Here is a 13939-nt window from a genome sequence, read left to right as displayed (position 1 = left end):
GAGAATGCTATTAGTGGCAGCCACGATTGGTCGACCAGGGGGATTCAAAAGAGATTTATGGATTTTTGGAAGTAGATAGAGGTGTGGAGTTTGAGGGAATTTCTGAGTCAAAAAATCTTTCGTCTTTTCACTTATCCATTCATTCTCTTCTGCCATTTCAAGCATGATTTTAAGCTTATTTGAAATTCCTCTAATTGGGTTACAAGGTAGAGACTTATAGATGTTGATGTCATTTAATTGTCTCTGGCATTCATTTCTGTAATCGGCAGAGTCCATCACCACCAGGACCCGCCTTTGTCTGCTGGTCGGATGGTAATCATCTCATCTTCATACAAATTCCTAATGACCGACAGATCCCTACGATTGAGGTTACGAAATTTAGGTGTTTGAAAGGAAATTTTCTTCAGATCTCGTAGGACAGCTTCATGAAAAATATCAATTGTACCGTGTGGTAAAGGTGGTATGAAAGAGCTCTTGGATTTAAGTTCAAGATAGTTATTGGTTGTTTGTTCTTCGGGTATTTCAATCTCAGCAAAAAATGCCCTCAGTTTCAATTTCCGAACAAATTTAAAAAGTTCTACCTTGGTGTTAAAAAGACTCGTGCTGTGAGTTGGTACAAAGCTAAGTCCTTTTTGAAGGATTTTTACTTCAACGTTACTTAAATTGCGTTTGGATATATTGATGATTAGACTCTCCTGTTCGGATATCGCGCCTCTGGTTTCTGTGAGATTTCTTTTCCTGCGGCCCCTCCTGGTTCTTTTCTTGCTTTCCTTTTGTCTAAAAAAGACTGCCTAGGCAGTCTCTCTTCTCTGGGTGCTCGATCGTCATTCCTTACAGTATCCTCTGTGGCAGTAGTTTGTTCTTCATTAGGGAGAGTAGGCCTTCTTGAAGTACTTGGGCGAGATTGTATATCTGAGTCTGAACTGGATTGATCAGAGGAGTTCCTAGAATGTTGAGGTTGTCCAGACTGTCTATATTTATCCATCCAGGTATAAACCTCGTCGTTATGGTAATCATAGGTATCTCTTTTAAATTTGCGGATCTTTTTACTTTCTAGTTCTGATTTGTATTGTTCTAGTTTTTTGTCAATGTCTTCCAGCATGTTTTTCATTTCATCTTTACTCAAGCAATCACTTAGTTCAGATTTAATAGTATCAATGTCAGTTGTGGTAGATTTCAGTTCATTAGAAAGTTCTTGTATGGTCAAAAGAATTAAATCAAGTGAGCACTTGTTCAATATGTTTTCCCATTTTCGAACAAATTCCTTGTTTTCCTTGCATAAAGTTGGACGTACAGGCATCCGTAATCCTCTAGGAATACGTTGAGCTCTATAATACTTGGTTAATGTTACAGCGTGAAGTTTACGATTGATCTCTTTTCTAATGAGATACTCTAGTTGTCTGATTTTTTTAGTTGGATCTGTTTCCACTGAACTTGTACTAGAATCCTTGATCAAATTAAGGATAGCTTCTGCTTCTTCTGTAGAGAATCCCATAGTTTGGGCATGTTTATCTGTAATTTTAGAAATTTCTTCATATGACATTTTGACGATTATTTGTAGTGCGTGCCGCCGCCCGTATTTAGTGTAAGGAGAAGAACGGCAAAGAAAAAGTGGTTAGGGCGGGCACCGCTGAGTTTCTTTTTGCATTCGTATGGCTACTAGTTAATTAGAACAGGCGATTAATGGCGTCACCAAGTAAACCAGTATACACTATACTGGGTGTACCGAAGAGTTGCATAAATGTCTGATGGGAAAGAATTGCCATCAGACCTTGGGTCGCCAATTGTAGTGAAGACTACTGAAGGAAATTAAATTCATTCATATTAAGTAAATAGATACGTTGTAGAAAATTGTGCCTGAAGGCACAAAAATGCTCTTGAAAAAAATGTATCCAAAACAAAACTTTTAGTAAATTTATTCTTTACTTCATTTGTTAAGAAGAAGCAGAAATGATGTGCCAATGCATTTCGGACCTATACTTGGTCCTTCATCAGGGCGAATTTCTGTAGTACAAGGAAAAAACATACACAGAGAAAACAAGAAAAAACAGTCATAACGAGTATTTACATAAACCAATTTCATTGCTAGCCACAAATGACCATCTCAAATAAAACCAAAATCTGCATTTATATCTGTCCTTGTCACTATTTCATCATAATAATGTTACTATTATCCTCATAATATTTCAATGCATATCAAGCGTTGAGTTACGCCATAATTTTGCAAAAATTCAGAAATATCGGAAATAACTTAATAGTTTCTATATGCAATCTCGAGAATTCCGAGAGTACCCAGATGTGTATCTGTGAAACATTCTAGTGTAATCATTTTAATGCGACCCAACATCTTGCATCATCATACAAACAATAGTCATCCCGTTTAAGAATGCCAATTTATGCTTACTACATTGTAATGGTAAAGAAACACATACCTGCTTGTATATATTGCTGCATTAAAAACTATTGTGGCGCGTGCGTTACTAATCTTGTTGCACGTGCTGTTTATTAGAGGTCTTCATTCCAATGTAAATCCACTTATAACAATCCCATCTGTAAAGCAGGTAGGATGATGCAGTGGTAAGATATCTAAAACGTACCTAATATTATTTAAAGGAAACTAATATAACACTGTGAAAGCTTACCTCATAACATGCTAAAGCTATCTTCATTCTATTGCAAGATGGAGATGGAAGTCATTAGGGCTGCCAGTAACGTTGCTGTAAGCTAGGTACGTGTATGCTTACACTCCATGGAAAAACCAACAGAGCGCAAAGAGTCCCGCCTGTCGAACAAAGGAAATCTAAGTGTCAAAATGGTATTTACTAACTAGCCTTACACACTAAAATGGGCATAGATACACATTAATGATTAACCTACCCCGTAGTGTCGAGTTGAAAGCAGAGACACAGTAAGACGCGGTTTTAATGTGGCCGCGAGCTGTTAGTGAATAAGTACGAGCGTTGTCATGGAGACGCTTTTGTTAGACGCGTGACGTGGTTACGTGATCTTACGCTGATGTTAATCAGAGTCATGGCAACGAGTCAATGCTGTCTGTTGCTAAAGAGATGTGTATACAACAGCAATTACAAAAAACTAGAAACTCTGGGCTACTAGCAAGGAAAGCACCAGCGCGAAGTTGCAATTGCAGTGAAACAACAGTAATAAACTAATAGAGCGCGGGCGTTATCTGCAAGTACTCATTATGCAATGTTTACCTAATGGCGTGACAGTGCTCTTGTGTTGATATATACAGTGGCAACTAGACTACGAGGTGTAAAGCACGGCTGATAATAATTAGAGTAACTATGATACTGTCAAAAATGTGCGTGGGTGCATACACAGTCTACAGTAAACAGTTACTTTTTTTTGCAATACTTATGACAGAATAAAAAAAATCAGACAAGGTAATAAACAAGATAAGTAACTCTAATGGGGTTACCTAAACCGTGCATTAAGCCACGGAAGTTGTTATACAGATATAATAGGAAATAAATTACAAAAATTACAGAATAGTGCAGATCAAATAATAAACATTGCATGACATATTCAAAACATCCAAAAAACCATCAGTACCAAACCTATTTACGCAGAATGCAAAAAAAAGTTACAGATAAAAAAAGCATATACCTCATCCTGATTTTCAACATGTGAGTACTATTGAGTTAAATGCAAATGTTACACAAGTATGTCTATCCAAGAAGAGACGGACTACACGAGTAATCAAAACTAAACCAATCATTACTTGCAGTTACTTACAATATTATGCCACTCTCATCAATATTACTCTCCTAGCTCCACACCCCTATGGCATGTTTAAAAGTCTCTCATCAATATTACTCTCCTATCTACACACCCCTATGGCGTGTTTAAAGGTCTTGTATCTGACTTGACAACAGCTAGTGTAATTAGTTACTAAATGTATTTCCTGTGAAAAAAAGAAAAAAAGTTAAGACAAGGCAAAATCAACTGGATGATAACTCTTTCATAAAAAGCAATATAGATTAAGTTCTTCATTAAGACCACGTGGTGATACCGTATCGAGTCTCTCGATCCAATATGCTTCACGTTGCTCAAGTCTTTTTGTGGCACTTGTGTTGATGTTCTTCAGTTGTACTACTTCGAGAATTTGGAATCGCATTTGTGCTATCTGATGCTTAGCTTGATTAAAATGTCTAGCAATTGGTGAATGTTGGTTGTTGGTTCTAACATTTGATTTATGTTCGTTCCATCTTACTCGTGCCTTTCTGCTGGTCTGTCCAATGTATAATAGGCCACAAGGGCATTTGATGCAGTATATGACTCCTTCTGACAAACAAGTAGAGTGGTCCTTGATTTTTATTATTTGTCCAGTTCTGGGGTGTGTGACTGAGTCACCTTTAGTGATGTTATTACAATTATTACACGACATACATGGAAATGTCCCTTGTTTCTTTGACAGGACTTGTTTGGTTATTTTGGGTTTGGTGTTAACCAACAAATCCCTCAGGTTGCTGCTCCGTTGATTAGCAAAGACAGGTCTTTCTTGAAACAAATTCTGGATTTTCGCGTCGCAAGTTAGCATCGGCCAATGTTTGAGAATTGACTTCTTAATTTTAGATGACTGAACACTGTATTTGCTAACGAACACCAATGGATTCTCTTTGCTGTTGGATACTTTTGTCTCCAGTAAATGAGTTCTTTCTTGCATATCTGCTTTCTCTACAGCCAGATTCAGTTCATCTTCTTTAAAACCTCTTGCTTTGAATTTACGGAATAGTTCTTCTTTTTCTTGCGTATATTTAGAGTCTATATTAGTGATTCTTTTAATACGTAGCAATTGGCTATATGGCAAACTCCTTATTGTAGCTGTTGGATGAAAACTCATCCTGTGGAGAAGGTTGTTTCTGTCAGTTGGTTTATGATAGACCTCTGTGTTGAATGATGGTGCATTTGGAATCACTAGAACATCTAGAAAGTGTACACTAGGATGGCCTATTTCATACGTGAATTGGATTCTTTCATCTATCAAGTTGATGTATCCCAGAAATGAATCTAAAGTTGCGTGTGGACCAGACCACACTAGGAAGATATCGTCAATGTATCTGCCCCAATGTTTAATATATTGATGCCAGACTGGATGTTTGATAATATGGTCCTCTTCAAATTTCAACATGAATGAGTTGGCATATGCTGGAGCCATGGTGGCTCCCATGGCCGTGCCACTAATTTGTGAATAGTATTGTTTATCATATTGAAAATAAGCATTTTGTGCAATGAAGTCAAGCAACATCATAATCCATTCTTTGCATGCCCCTATTTCTTCTTCTTGTAATAGAAGCCAATCCACTGCTTGTTTGCCAAGACAGTGAGGAATCGAGGTATATAGGCTGTTAACATCAATAGTTACTAGGAGATCATGTTCTTCCAATTGAATGTTAGCCAATCTGTTCAGAAAATGCGTGGTATCTTTGATATAGGTGTGATGTTTCTGTATGATTGGTTGCAGAATCGTATCAATATAGATGCCAAGAGGTTGGAGAATGCTATTAGTGGCAGCCACGATTGGTCGACCAGGGGGATTCAAAAGAGATTTATGGATTTTTGGAAGTAGATAGAGGTGTGGAGTTTGAGGGAATTTCTGAGTCAAAAAATCTTTCGTCTTTTCACTTATCCATTCATTCTCTTCTGCCATTTCAAGCATGATTTTAAGCTTATTTGAAATTCCTCTAATTGGGTTACAAGGTAGAGACTTATAGATGTTGATGTCATTTAATTGTCTCTGGCATTCATTTCTGTAATCGGCAGAGTCCATCACCACCAGGGCCCCGCCTTTGTCTGCTGGTCGGATGGTAATCATCTCATCTTCATACAAATTCCTAATGACCGACAGATCCCTACGATTGAGGTTACGAAATTTAGGTGTTTGAAAGGAAATTTTCTTCAGATCTCGTAGGACAGCTTCATGAAAAATATCAATTGTACCGTGTGGTAAAGGTGGTATGAAAGAGCTCTTGGATTTAAGTTCAAGATAGTTATTGGTTGTTTGTTCTTCGGGTATTTCAATCTCAGCAAAAAATGCCCTCAGTTTCAATTTCCGAACAAATTTAAAAAGTTCTACCTTGGTGTTAAAAAGACTCGTGCTGTGAGTTGGTACAAAGCTAAGTCCTTTTTGAAGGATTTTTACTTCAACGTTACTTAAATTGCGTTTGGATATATTGATGATTAGACTCTCCTGTTCGGATATCGCGCCTCTGGTTTCTGTGAGATTTCTTTTCCTGCGGCCCCTCCTGGTTCTTTTCTTGCTTTCCTTTTGTCTAAAAAAGACTGCCTAGGCAGTCTCTCTTCTCTGGTTGCTCGATCGTCATTCCTTACAGTATCCTCTGTGGCAGTAGTTTGTTCTTCATTAGGGAGAGTAGGCCTTCTTGAAGTACTTGGGCGAGATTGTATATCTGAGTCTGAACTGGATTGATCAGAGGAGTTCCTAGAATGTTGAGGTTGTCCAGACTGTCTATATTTATCCATCCAGGTATAAACCTCGTCGTTATGGTAATCATAGGTATCTCTTTTAAATTTGCGGATCTTTTTACTTTCTAGTTCTGATTTGTATTGTTCTAGTTTTTTGTCAATGTCTTCCAGCATGTTTTTCATTTCATCTTTACTCAAGCAATCACTTAGTTCAGATTTAATAGTATCAATGTCAGTTGTGGTAGATTTCAGTTCATTAGAAAGTTCTTGTATGGTCAAAAGAATTAAATCAAGTGAGCCCTTGTTCAATATGTTTTCCCATTTTCGAACAAATTCCTTGTTTTCCTTGCATAAAGTTGGACGTACAGGCATCCGTAATCCTCTAGGAATACGTTGAGCTCTATAATACTTGGTTAATGTTACAGCGTGAAGTTTACGATTGATCTCTTTTCTAATGAGATACTCTAGTTGTCTGATTTTTTTAGTTGGATCTGTTTCCACTGAACTTGTACTAGAATCCTTGATCAAATTAAGGATAGCTTCTGCTTCTTCTGTAGAGAATCCCATAGTTTGGGCATGTTTATCTGTAATTTTAGAAATTTCTTCATATGACATTTTGACGATTATTTGTAGTGCGTGCCGCCGCCCGTATTTAGTGTAAGGAGAAGAACGGCAAAGAAAAAGTGGTTAGGGCGGGCACCGCTGAGTTTCTTTTTGCATTCGTATGGCTACTAGTTAATTAGAACAGGCGATTAATGGCGTCACCAAGTAAACCAGTATACACTATACTGGGTGTACCGAAGAGTTGCACAAATGTCTGATGGGAAAGAATTGCCATCAGACCTTGGGTCGCCAATTGTAGTGAAGACTACTGAAGGAAATTAAATTCATTCATATTAAGTAAATAGATACGTTGTAGAAAATTGTGCCTGAAGGCACAAAAATGCTCTTGAAAAAAATGTATCCAAAACAAAACTTTTAGTAAATTTATTCTTTACTTCATTTGTTAAGAAGAAGCAGAAATGATGTGCCAATGCATTTCGGACCTATACTTGGTCCTTCATCAGGGCGAATTTCTGTAGTACAAGGAAAAAACATACACAGAGAAAACAAGAAAAAACAGTCATAACGAGTATTTACATAAACCAATTTCATTGCTAGCCACAAATGACCATCTCAAATAAAACCAAAATCTGCATTTATATCTGTCCTTGTCACTATTTCATCATAATAATGTTACTATTATCCTCATAATATTTCAATGCATATCAAGCGTTGAGTTACGCCATAATTTTGCAAAAATTCAGAAATATCGGAAATAACTTAATAGTTTCTATATGCAATCTCGAGAATTCCGAGAGTACCCAGATGTGTATCTGTGAAACATTCTAGTGTAATCATTTTAATGCGACCCAACATCTTGCATCATCATACAAACAATAGTCATCCCGTTTAAGAATGCCAATTTATGCTTACTACATTGTAATGGTAAAGAAACACATACCTGCTTGTATATATTGCTGCATTAAAAACTATTGTGGCGCGTGCGTTACTAATCTTGTTGCACGTGCTGTTTATTAGAGGTCTTCATTCCAATGTAAATCCACTTATAACAATCCCATCTGTAAAGCAGGTAGGATGATGCAGTGGTAAGATATCTAAAACGTACCTAATATTATTTAAAGGAAACTAATATAACACTGTGAAAGCTTACCTCATAACATGCTAAAGCTATCTTCATTCTATTGCAAGATGGAGATGGAAGTCATTAGGGCTGCCAGTAACGTTGCTGTAAGCTAGGTACGTGTATGCTTACACTCCATGGAAAAACCAACAGAGCGCAAAGAGTCCCGCCTGTCGAACAAAGGAAATCTAAGTGTCAAAATGGTATTTACTAACTAGCCTTACACACTAAAATGGGCATAGATACACATTAATGATTAACCTACCCCGTAGTGTCGAGTTGAAAGCAGAGACACAGTAAGACGCGGTTTTAATGTGGCCGCGAGCTGTTAGTGAATAAGTACGAGCGTTGTCATGGAGACGCTTTTGTTAGACGCGTGACGTGGTTACGTGATCTTACGCTGATGTTAATCAGAGTCATGGCAACGAGTCAATGCTGTCTGTTGCTAAAGAGATGTGTATACAACAGCAATTACAAAAAACTAGAAACTCTGGGCTACTAGCAAGGAAAGCACCAGCGCGAAGTTGCAATTGCAGTGAAACAACAGTAATAAACTAATAGAGCGCGGGCGTTATCTGCAAGTACTCATTATGCAATGTTTACCTAATGGCGTGACAGTGCTCTTGTGTTGATATATACAGTGGCAACTAGACTACGAGGTGTAAAGCACGGCTGATAATAATTAGAGTAACTATGATACTGTCAAAAATGTGCGTGGGTGCATACACAGTCTACAGTAAACAGTTACTTTTTTTTGCAATACTTATGACAGAATAAAAAAAAAATCAGACAAGGTAATAAACAAGATAAGTAACTCTAATGGGGTTACCTAAACCGTGCATTAAGCCACGGAAGTTGTTATACAGATATAATAGGAAATAAATTACAAAAATTACAGAATAGTGCAGATCAAATAATAAACATTGCATGACATATTCAAAACATCCAAAAAACCATCAGTACCAAACCTATTTACGCAGAATGCAAAAAAAAGTTACAGATAAAAAAAGCATATACCTCATCCTGATTTTCAACATGTGAGTACTATTGAGTTAAATGCAAATGTTACACAAGTATGTCTATCCAAGAAGAGACGGACTACACGAGTAATCAAAACTAAACCAATCATTACTTGCAGTTACTTACAATATTATGCCACTCTCATCAATATTACTCTCCTAGCTCCACACCCCTATGGCATGTTTAAAAGTCTCTCATCAATATTACTCTCCTATCTACACACCCCTATGGCGTGTTTAAAGGTCTTGTATCTGACTTGACAACAGCTAGTGTAATTAGTTACTAAATGTATTTCCTGTGAAAAAAAGAAAAAAAGTTAAGACAAGGCAAAATCAACTGGATGATAACTCTTTCATAAAAAGCAATATAGATTAAGTTCTTCATTAAGACCACGTGGTGATACCGTATCGAGTCTCTCGATCCAATATGCTTCACGTTGCTCAAGTCTTTTTGTGGCACTTGTGTTGATGTTCTTCAGTTGTACTACTTCGAGAATTTGGAATCGCATTTGTGCTATCTGATGCTTAGCTTGATTAAAATGTCTAGCAATTGGTGAATGTTGGTTGTTGGTTCTAACATTTGATTTATGTTCGTTCCATCTTACTCGTGCCTTTCTGCTGGTCTGTCCAATGTATAATAGGCCACAAGGGCATTTGATGCAGTATATGACTCCTTCTGACAAACAAGTAGAGTGGTCCTTGATTTTTATTATTTGTCCAGTTCTGGGGTGTGTGACTGAGTCACCTTTAGTGATGTTATTACAATTATTACACGACATACATGGAAATGTCCCTTGTTTCTTTGACAGGACTTGTTTGGTTATTTTGGGTTTGGTGTTAACCAACAAATCCCTCAGGTTGCTGCTCCGTTGATTAGCAAAGACAGGTCTTTCTTGAAACAAATTCTGGATTTTCGCGTCGCAAGTTAGCATCGGCCAATGTTTGAGAATTGACTTCTTAATTTTAGATGACTGAACACTGTATTTGCTAACGAACACCAATGGATTCTCTTTGCTGTTGGATACTTTTGTCTCCAGTAAATGAGTTCTTTCTTGCATATCTGCTTTCTCTACAGCCAGATTCAGTTCATCTTCTTTAAAACCTCTTGCTTTGAATTTACGGAATAGTTCTTCTTTTTCTTGCGTATATTTAGAGTCTATATTAGTGATTCTTTTAATACGTAGCAATTGGCTATATGGCAAACTCCTTATTGTAGCTGTTGGATGAAAACTCATCCTGTGGAGAAGGTTGTTTCTGTCAGTTGGTTTATGATAGACCTCTGTGTTGAATGATGGTGCATTTGGAATCACTAGAACATCTAGAAAGTGTACACTAGGATGGCCTATTTCATACGTGAATTGGATTCTTTCATCTATCAAGTTGATGTATCCCAGAAATGAATCTAAAGTTGCGTGTGGACCAGACCACACTAGGAAGATATCGTCAATGTATCTGCCCCAATGTTTAATATATTGATGCCAGACTGGATGTTTGATAATATGGTCCTCTTCAAATTTCAACATGAATGAGTTGGCATATGCTGGAGCCATGGTGGCTCCCATGGCCGTGCCACTAATTTGTGAATAGTATTGTTTATCATATTGAAAATAAGCATTTTGTGCAATGAAGTCAAGCAACATCATAATCCATTCTTTGCATGCCCCTATTTCTTCTTCTTGTAATAGAAGCCAATCCACTGCTTGTTTGCCAAGACAGTGAGGAATCGAGGTATATAGGCTGTTAACATCAATAGTTACTAGGAGATCATGTTCTTCCAATTGAATGTTAGCCAATCTGTTCAGAAAATGCGTGGTATCTTTGATATAGGTGTGATGTTTCTGTATGATTGGTTGCAGAATCGTATCAATATAGATGCCAAGAGGTTGGAGAATGCTATTAGTGGCAGCCACGATTGGTCGACCAGGGGGATTCAAAAGAGATTTATGGATTTTTGGAAGTAGATAGAGGTGTGGAGTTTGAGGGAATTTCTGAGTCAAAAAATCTTTCGTCTTTTCACTTATCCATTCATTCTCTTCTGCCATTTCAAGCATGATTTTAAGCTTATTTGAAATTCCTCTAATTGGGTTACAAGGTAAAGACTTATAGATGTTGATGTCATTTAATTGTCTCTGGCATTCATTTCTGTAATCGGCAGAGTCCATCACCACCAGGGCCCCGCCTTTGTCTGCTGGTCGGATGGTAATCATCTCATCTTCATACAAATTCCTAATGACCGACAGATCCCTACGATTGAGGTTACGAAATTTAGGTGTTTGAAAGGAAATTTTCTTCAGATCTCGTAGGACAGCTTCATGAAAAATATCAATTGTACCGTGTGGTAAAGGTGGTATGAAAGAGCTCTTGGATTTAAGTTCAAGATAGTTATTGGTTGTTTGTTCTTCGGGTATTTCAATCTCAGCAAAAAATGCCCTCAGTTTCAATTTCCGAACAAATTTAAAAAGTTCTACCTTGGTGTTAAAAAGACTCGTGCTGTGAGTTGGTACAAAGCTAAGTCCTTTTTGAAGGATTTTTACTTCAACGTTACTTAAATTGCGTTTGGATATATTGATGATTAGACTCTCCTGTTCGGATATCGCGCCTCTGGTTTCTGTGAGATTTCTTTTCCTGCGGCCCCTCCTGGTTCTTTTCTTGCTTTCCTTTTGTCTAAAAAAGACTGCCTAGGCAGTCTCTCTTCTCTGGGTGCTCGATCGTCATTCCTTACAGTATCCTCTGTGGCAGTAGTTTGTTCTTCATTAGGGAGAGTAGGCCTTCTTGAAGTACTTGGGCGAGATTGTATATCTGAGTCTGAACTGGATTGATCAGAGGAGTTCCTAGAATGTTGAGGTTGTCCAGACTGTCTATATTTATCCATCCAGGTATAAACCTCGTCGTTATGGTAATCATAGGTATCTCTTTTAAATTTGCGGATCTTTTTACTTTCTAGTTCTGATTTGTATTGTTCTAGTTTTTTGTCAATGTCTTCCAGCATGTTTTTCATTTCATCTTTACTCAAGCAATCACTTAGTTCAGATTTAATAGTATCAATGTCAGTTGTGGTAGATTTCAGTTCATTAGAAAGTTCTTGTATGGTCAAAAGAATTAAATCAAGTGAGCACTTGTTCAATATGTTTTCCCATTTTCGAACAAATTCCTTGTTTTCCTTGCATAAAGTTGGACGTTTGCAAGGGATTCAGTCCTGAACGCATTGGCTGCAGGCAGGCGTATGCAAGGGATTCAGTCCTGAACGCCATTGGCTAAAGGCAGACGTATGCAAGGGATTCAGTCCTGAACGCCATTGGCTGTAGGCATGGGTTCAGTCCTGAATGCCATTGGCTGCAGGCAGGCGTATGCAAGGGATTCAGTCCTGAACGCCATTGGCTGCAGGCAGATGTATGCAAGGGATTCAGTCCTGAACGCCATTGGCTGCAGGCAGGCGTATGCAAGGGATTCAGTCCTGCAGGCAGGCATATGCAAGTGATTCAGTCCTGAATGCCATTGGATGCAGGCAGGCATATGCAAGGGATTCAGTCCTCAAATCCATTAGCTGCAGACAGGTGTTTTCAAGGGATTCAGTCCTGAATGCCATTGGCTGCAGGCGGGCGTATGCAAGGGATTCACTCCTGAAAGCCATTGCTGCAGGCAGGTGTATGCAAGGGATACAGTCCTGAATGGCATTGGCTGCAGGCAGGCGTATTCAAAGGGATTTAGTCCTGAACACCATTGACTGCAGGCAGACGTATGCAAGGGCTTCATTCCTGATCACATTGGCTTCAGGCAAGCACATGCAAGGGATTCAGTCCTGAACGCCATTGGCTGCAGGCAGGCGTATTCAAAGGGATTCAGTCCTGTATGCCATTGGCTAGAGACAGACGTTTGCAAGGGATTCAGTCCTGAACGCCATTGGCTGCAGGCATGGATTCAGTCCTGAACGCCATTGGCTGCAGGCAGGCGTATGCAAGGGATTCAGTCCTGAACGCCATTGGCTGCAGGCAGATGTATGCAAGGGATTCAGTCCTGAACGCCATTTGTTGCAGGCAGGCGTATACAAGGGTTTCAGTCCTGAAAGCCATCGGCTGGAGACAGACGTATGCAAGGGCTTCAGTCCTGAACGCCATCAGCTGCAGGCAGGTGTATGCATGGGTTTCAGTCCTGAACGTCATTGGCTTCAGTCCTGAACGCCATCGGCTGCAGGCAGATGTATGCAAGGGCTTCATCCCTGAACGTCATTGGCTGCAGGCAGACTATGCAAGGGATTCAGTCCTGAACGCCATTGGTTACAGGCAGGGAATCAGTCCTGAACGCCATTGGCTGCAGTCAGGCGTTTGCAAGGGATTCAGTCCTGAACGCATTGGCTGCAGGCAGGCGTATGCAAGGGATTCAGTCCTGAATGCCATTGGCTACAGGCAGACGTATGCAAGGGATTCAGTCCTGAACGCCATTGGCTGTAGGCATGGGTTCAGTCCCGAATGCCATTGGCTGCAGGCAGGCGTATGCAAGGGATTCAGTCCTGAATGCCATTGGCTTCAGGCAGATGTATGCAAGGGATTCAGTCCTGAACGCCATTGGCTGCAGGCAGGCGTATGCAAGGGTTTCAGTCCTGCAGGCAGGCATATGCAAGAGATTCAGTCCTGAATGCCATTGGATGCAGGCAGGCATATGCAAGGGATTCAGTCCTGAAATCCATTGGCTGCAGGCAGGTGTTTGCAAGGGATTCAGTCCTGAATGGCATTGGCTGCAGGCAGGCGTATTCAAAGGGATTTAGTCCTGAACACCATTGACTGCAGGCAGACGT

The 13939-nt window shown here is 39.2% G+C and overlaps 2 protein-coding genes across 2 annotated transcripts; both read right to left on the bottom strand.

The window, feature by feature from the left end:
- Positions 1–304: 304 nt before the first annotated feature.
- Positions 305–6709, bottom strand: LOC138527429 (uncharacterized). Its single transcript, XM_069638553.1, has 2 exons — positions 2643–6709; positions 305–2004 (listed from the first exon to the last, which is right to left on the bottom strand). The coding sequence occupies exon 1, from the start codon at positions 5834–5836 to the stop codon at positions 3983–3985; it is 1854 nt and encodes a 617-aa protein (XP_069494654.1). The 5' UTR covers positions 5837–6709; the 3' UTR covers positions 305–2004; positions 2643–3982.
- Positions 6710–7298: 589 nt separating this feature from the next.
- LOC138527428 (uncharacterized) lies at positions 7299–12302 on the bottom strand. The gene is made up of 2 exons (XM_069638552.1): positions 8159–12302; positions 7299–7520 (listed from the first exon to the last, which is right to left on the bottom strand). The coding sequence occupies exon 1, from the start codon at positions 11352–11354 to the stop codon at positions 9501–9503; it is 1854 nt and encodes a 617-aa protein (XP_069494653.1). The 5' UTR covers positions 11355–12302; the 3' UTR covers positions 7299–7520; positions 8159–9500.
- Between the last annotated feature and the right edge of the window lie 1637 nt (positions 12303–13939).

This window comes from Ambystoma mexicanum, chromosome 14 (assembly GCF_040938575.1).
Source record: "Ambystoma mexicanum isolate Mex_15411 chromosome 14, UKY_AmexF1_1, whole genome shotgun sequence".
Classification (NCBI taxonomy): Eukaryota; Metazoa; Chordata; class Amphibia; order Caudata; family Ambystomatidae; genus Ambystoma; species Ambystoma mexicanum.
Note: the sequence above shows the minus strand (reverse complement) of the source record. Positions and strands in the feature narration are given on the sequence as shown.

What these genes read in the sequence shown, in the direction of transcription:
- LOC138527428 (XM_069638552.1), bottom strand. Translation starts at nt 11,354, where the DNA reads ATGATTACCATCCGACCAGCAGACAAAGGCGGGGCCCTGGTGGTGATG.
- LOC138527429 (XM_069638553.1), bottom strand. Translation starts at nt 5,836, where the DNA reads ATGATTACCATCCGACCAGCAGACAAAGGCGGGGCCCTGGTGGTGATG.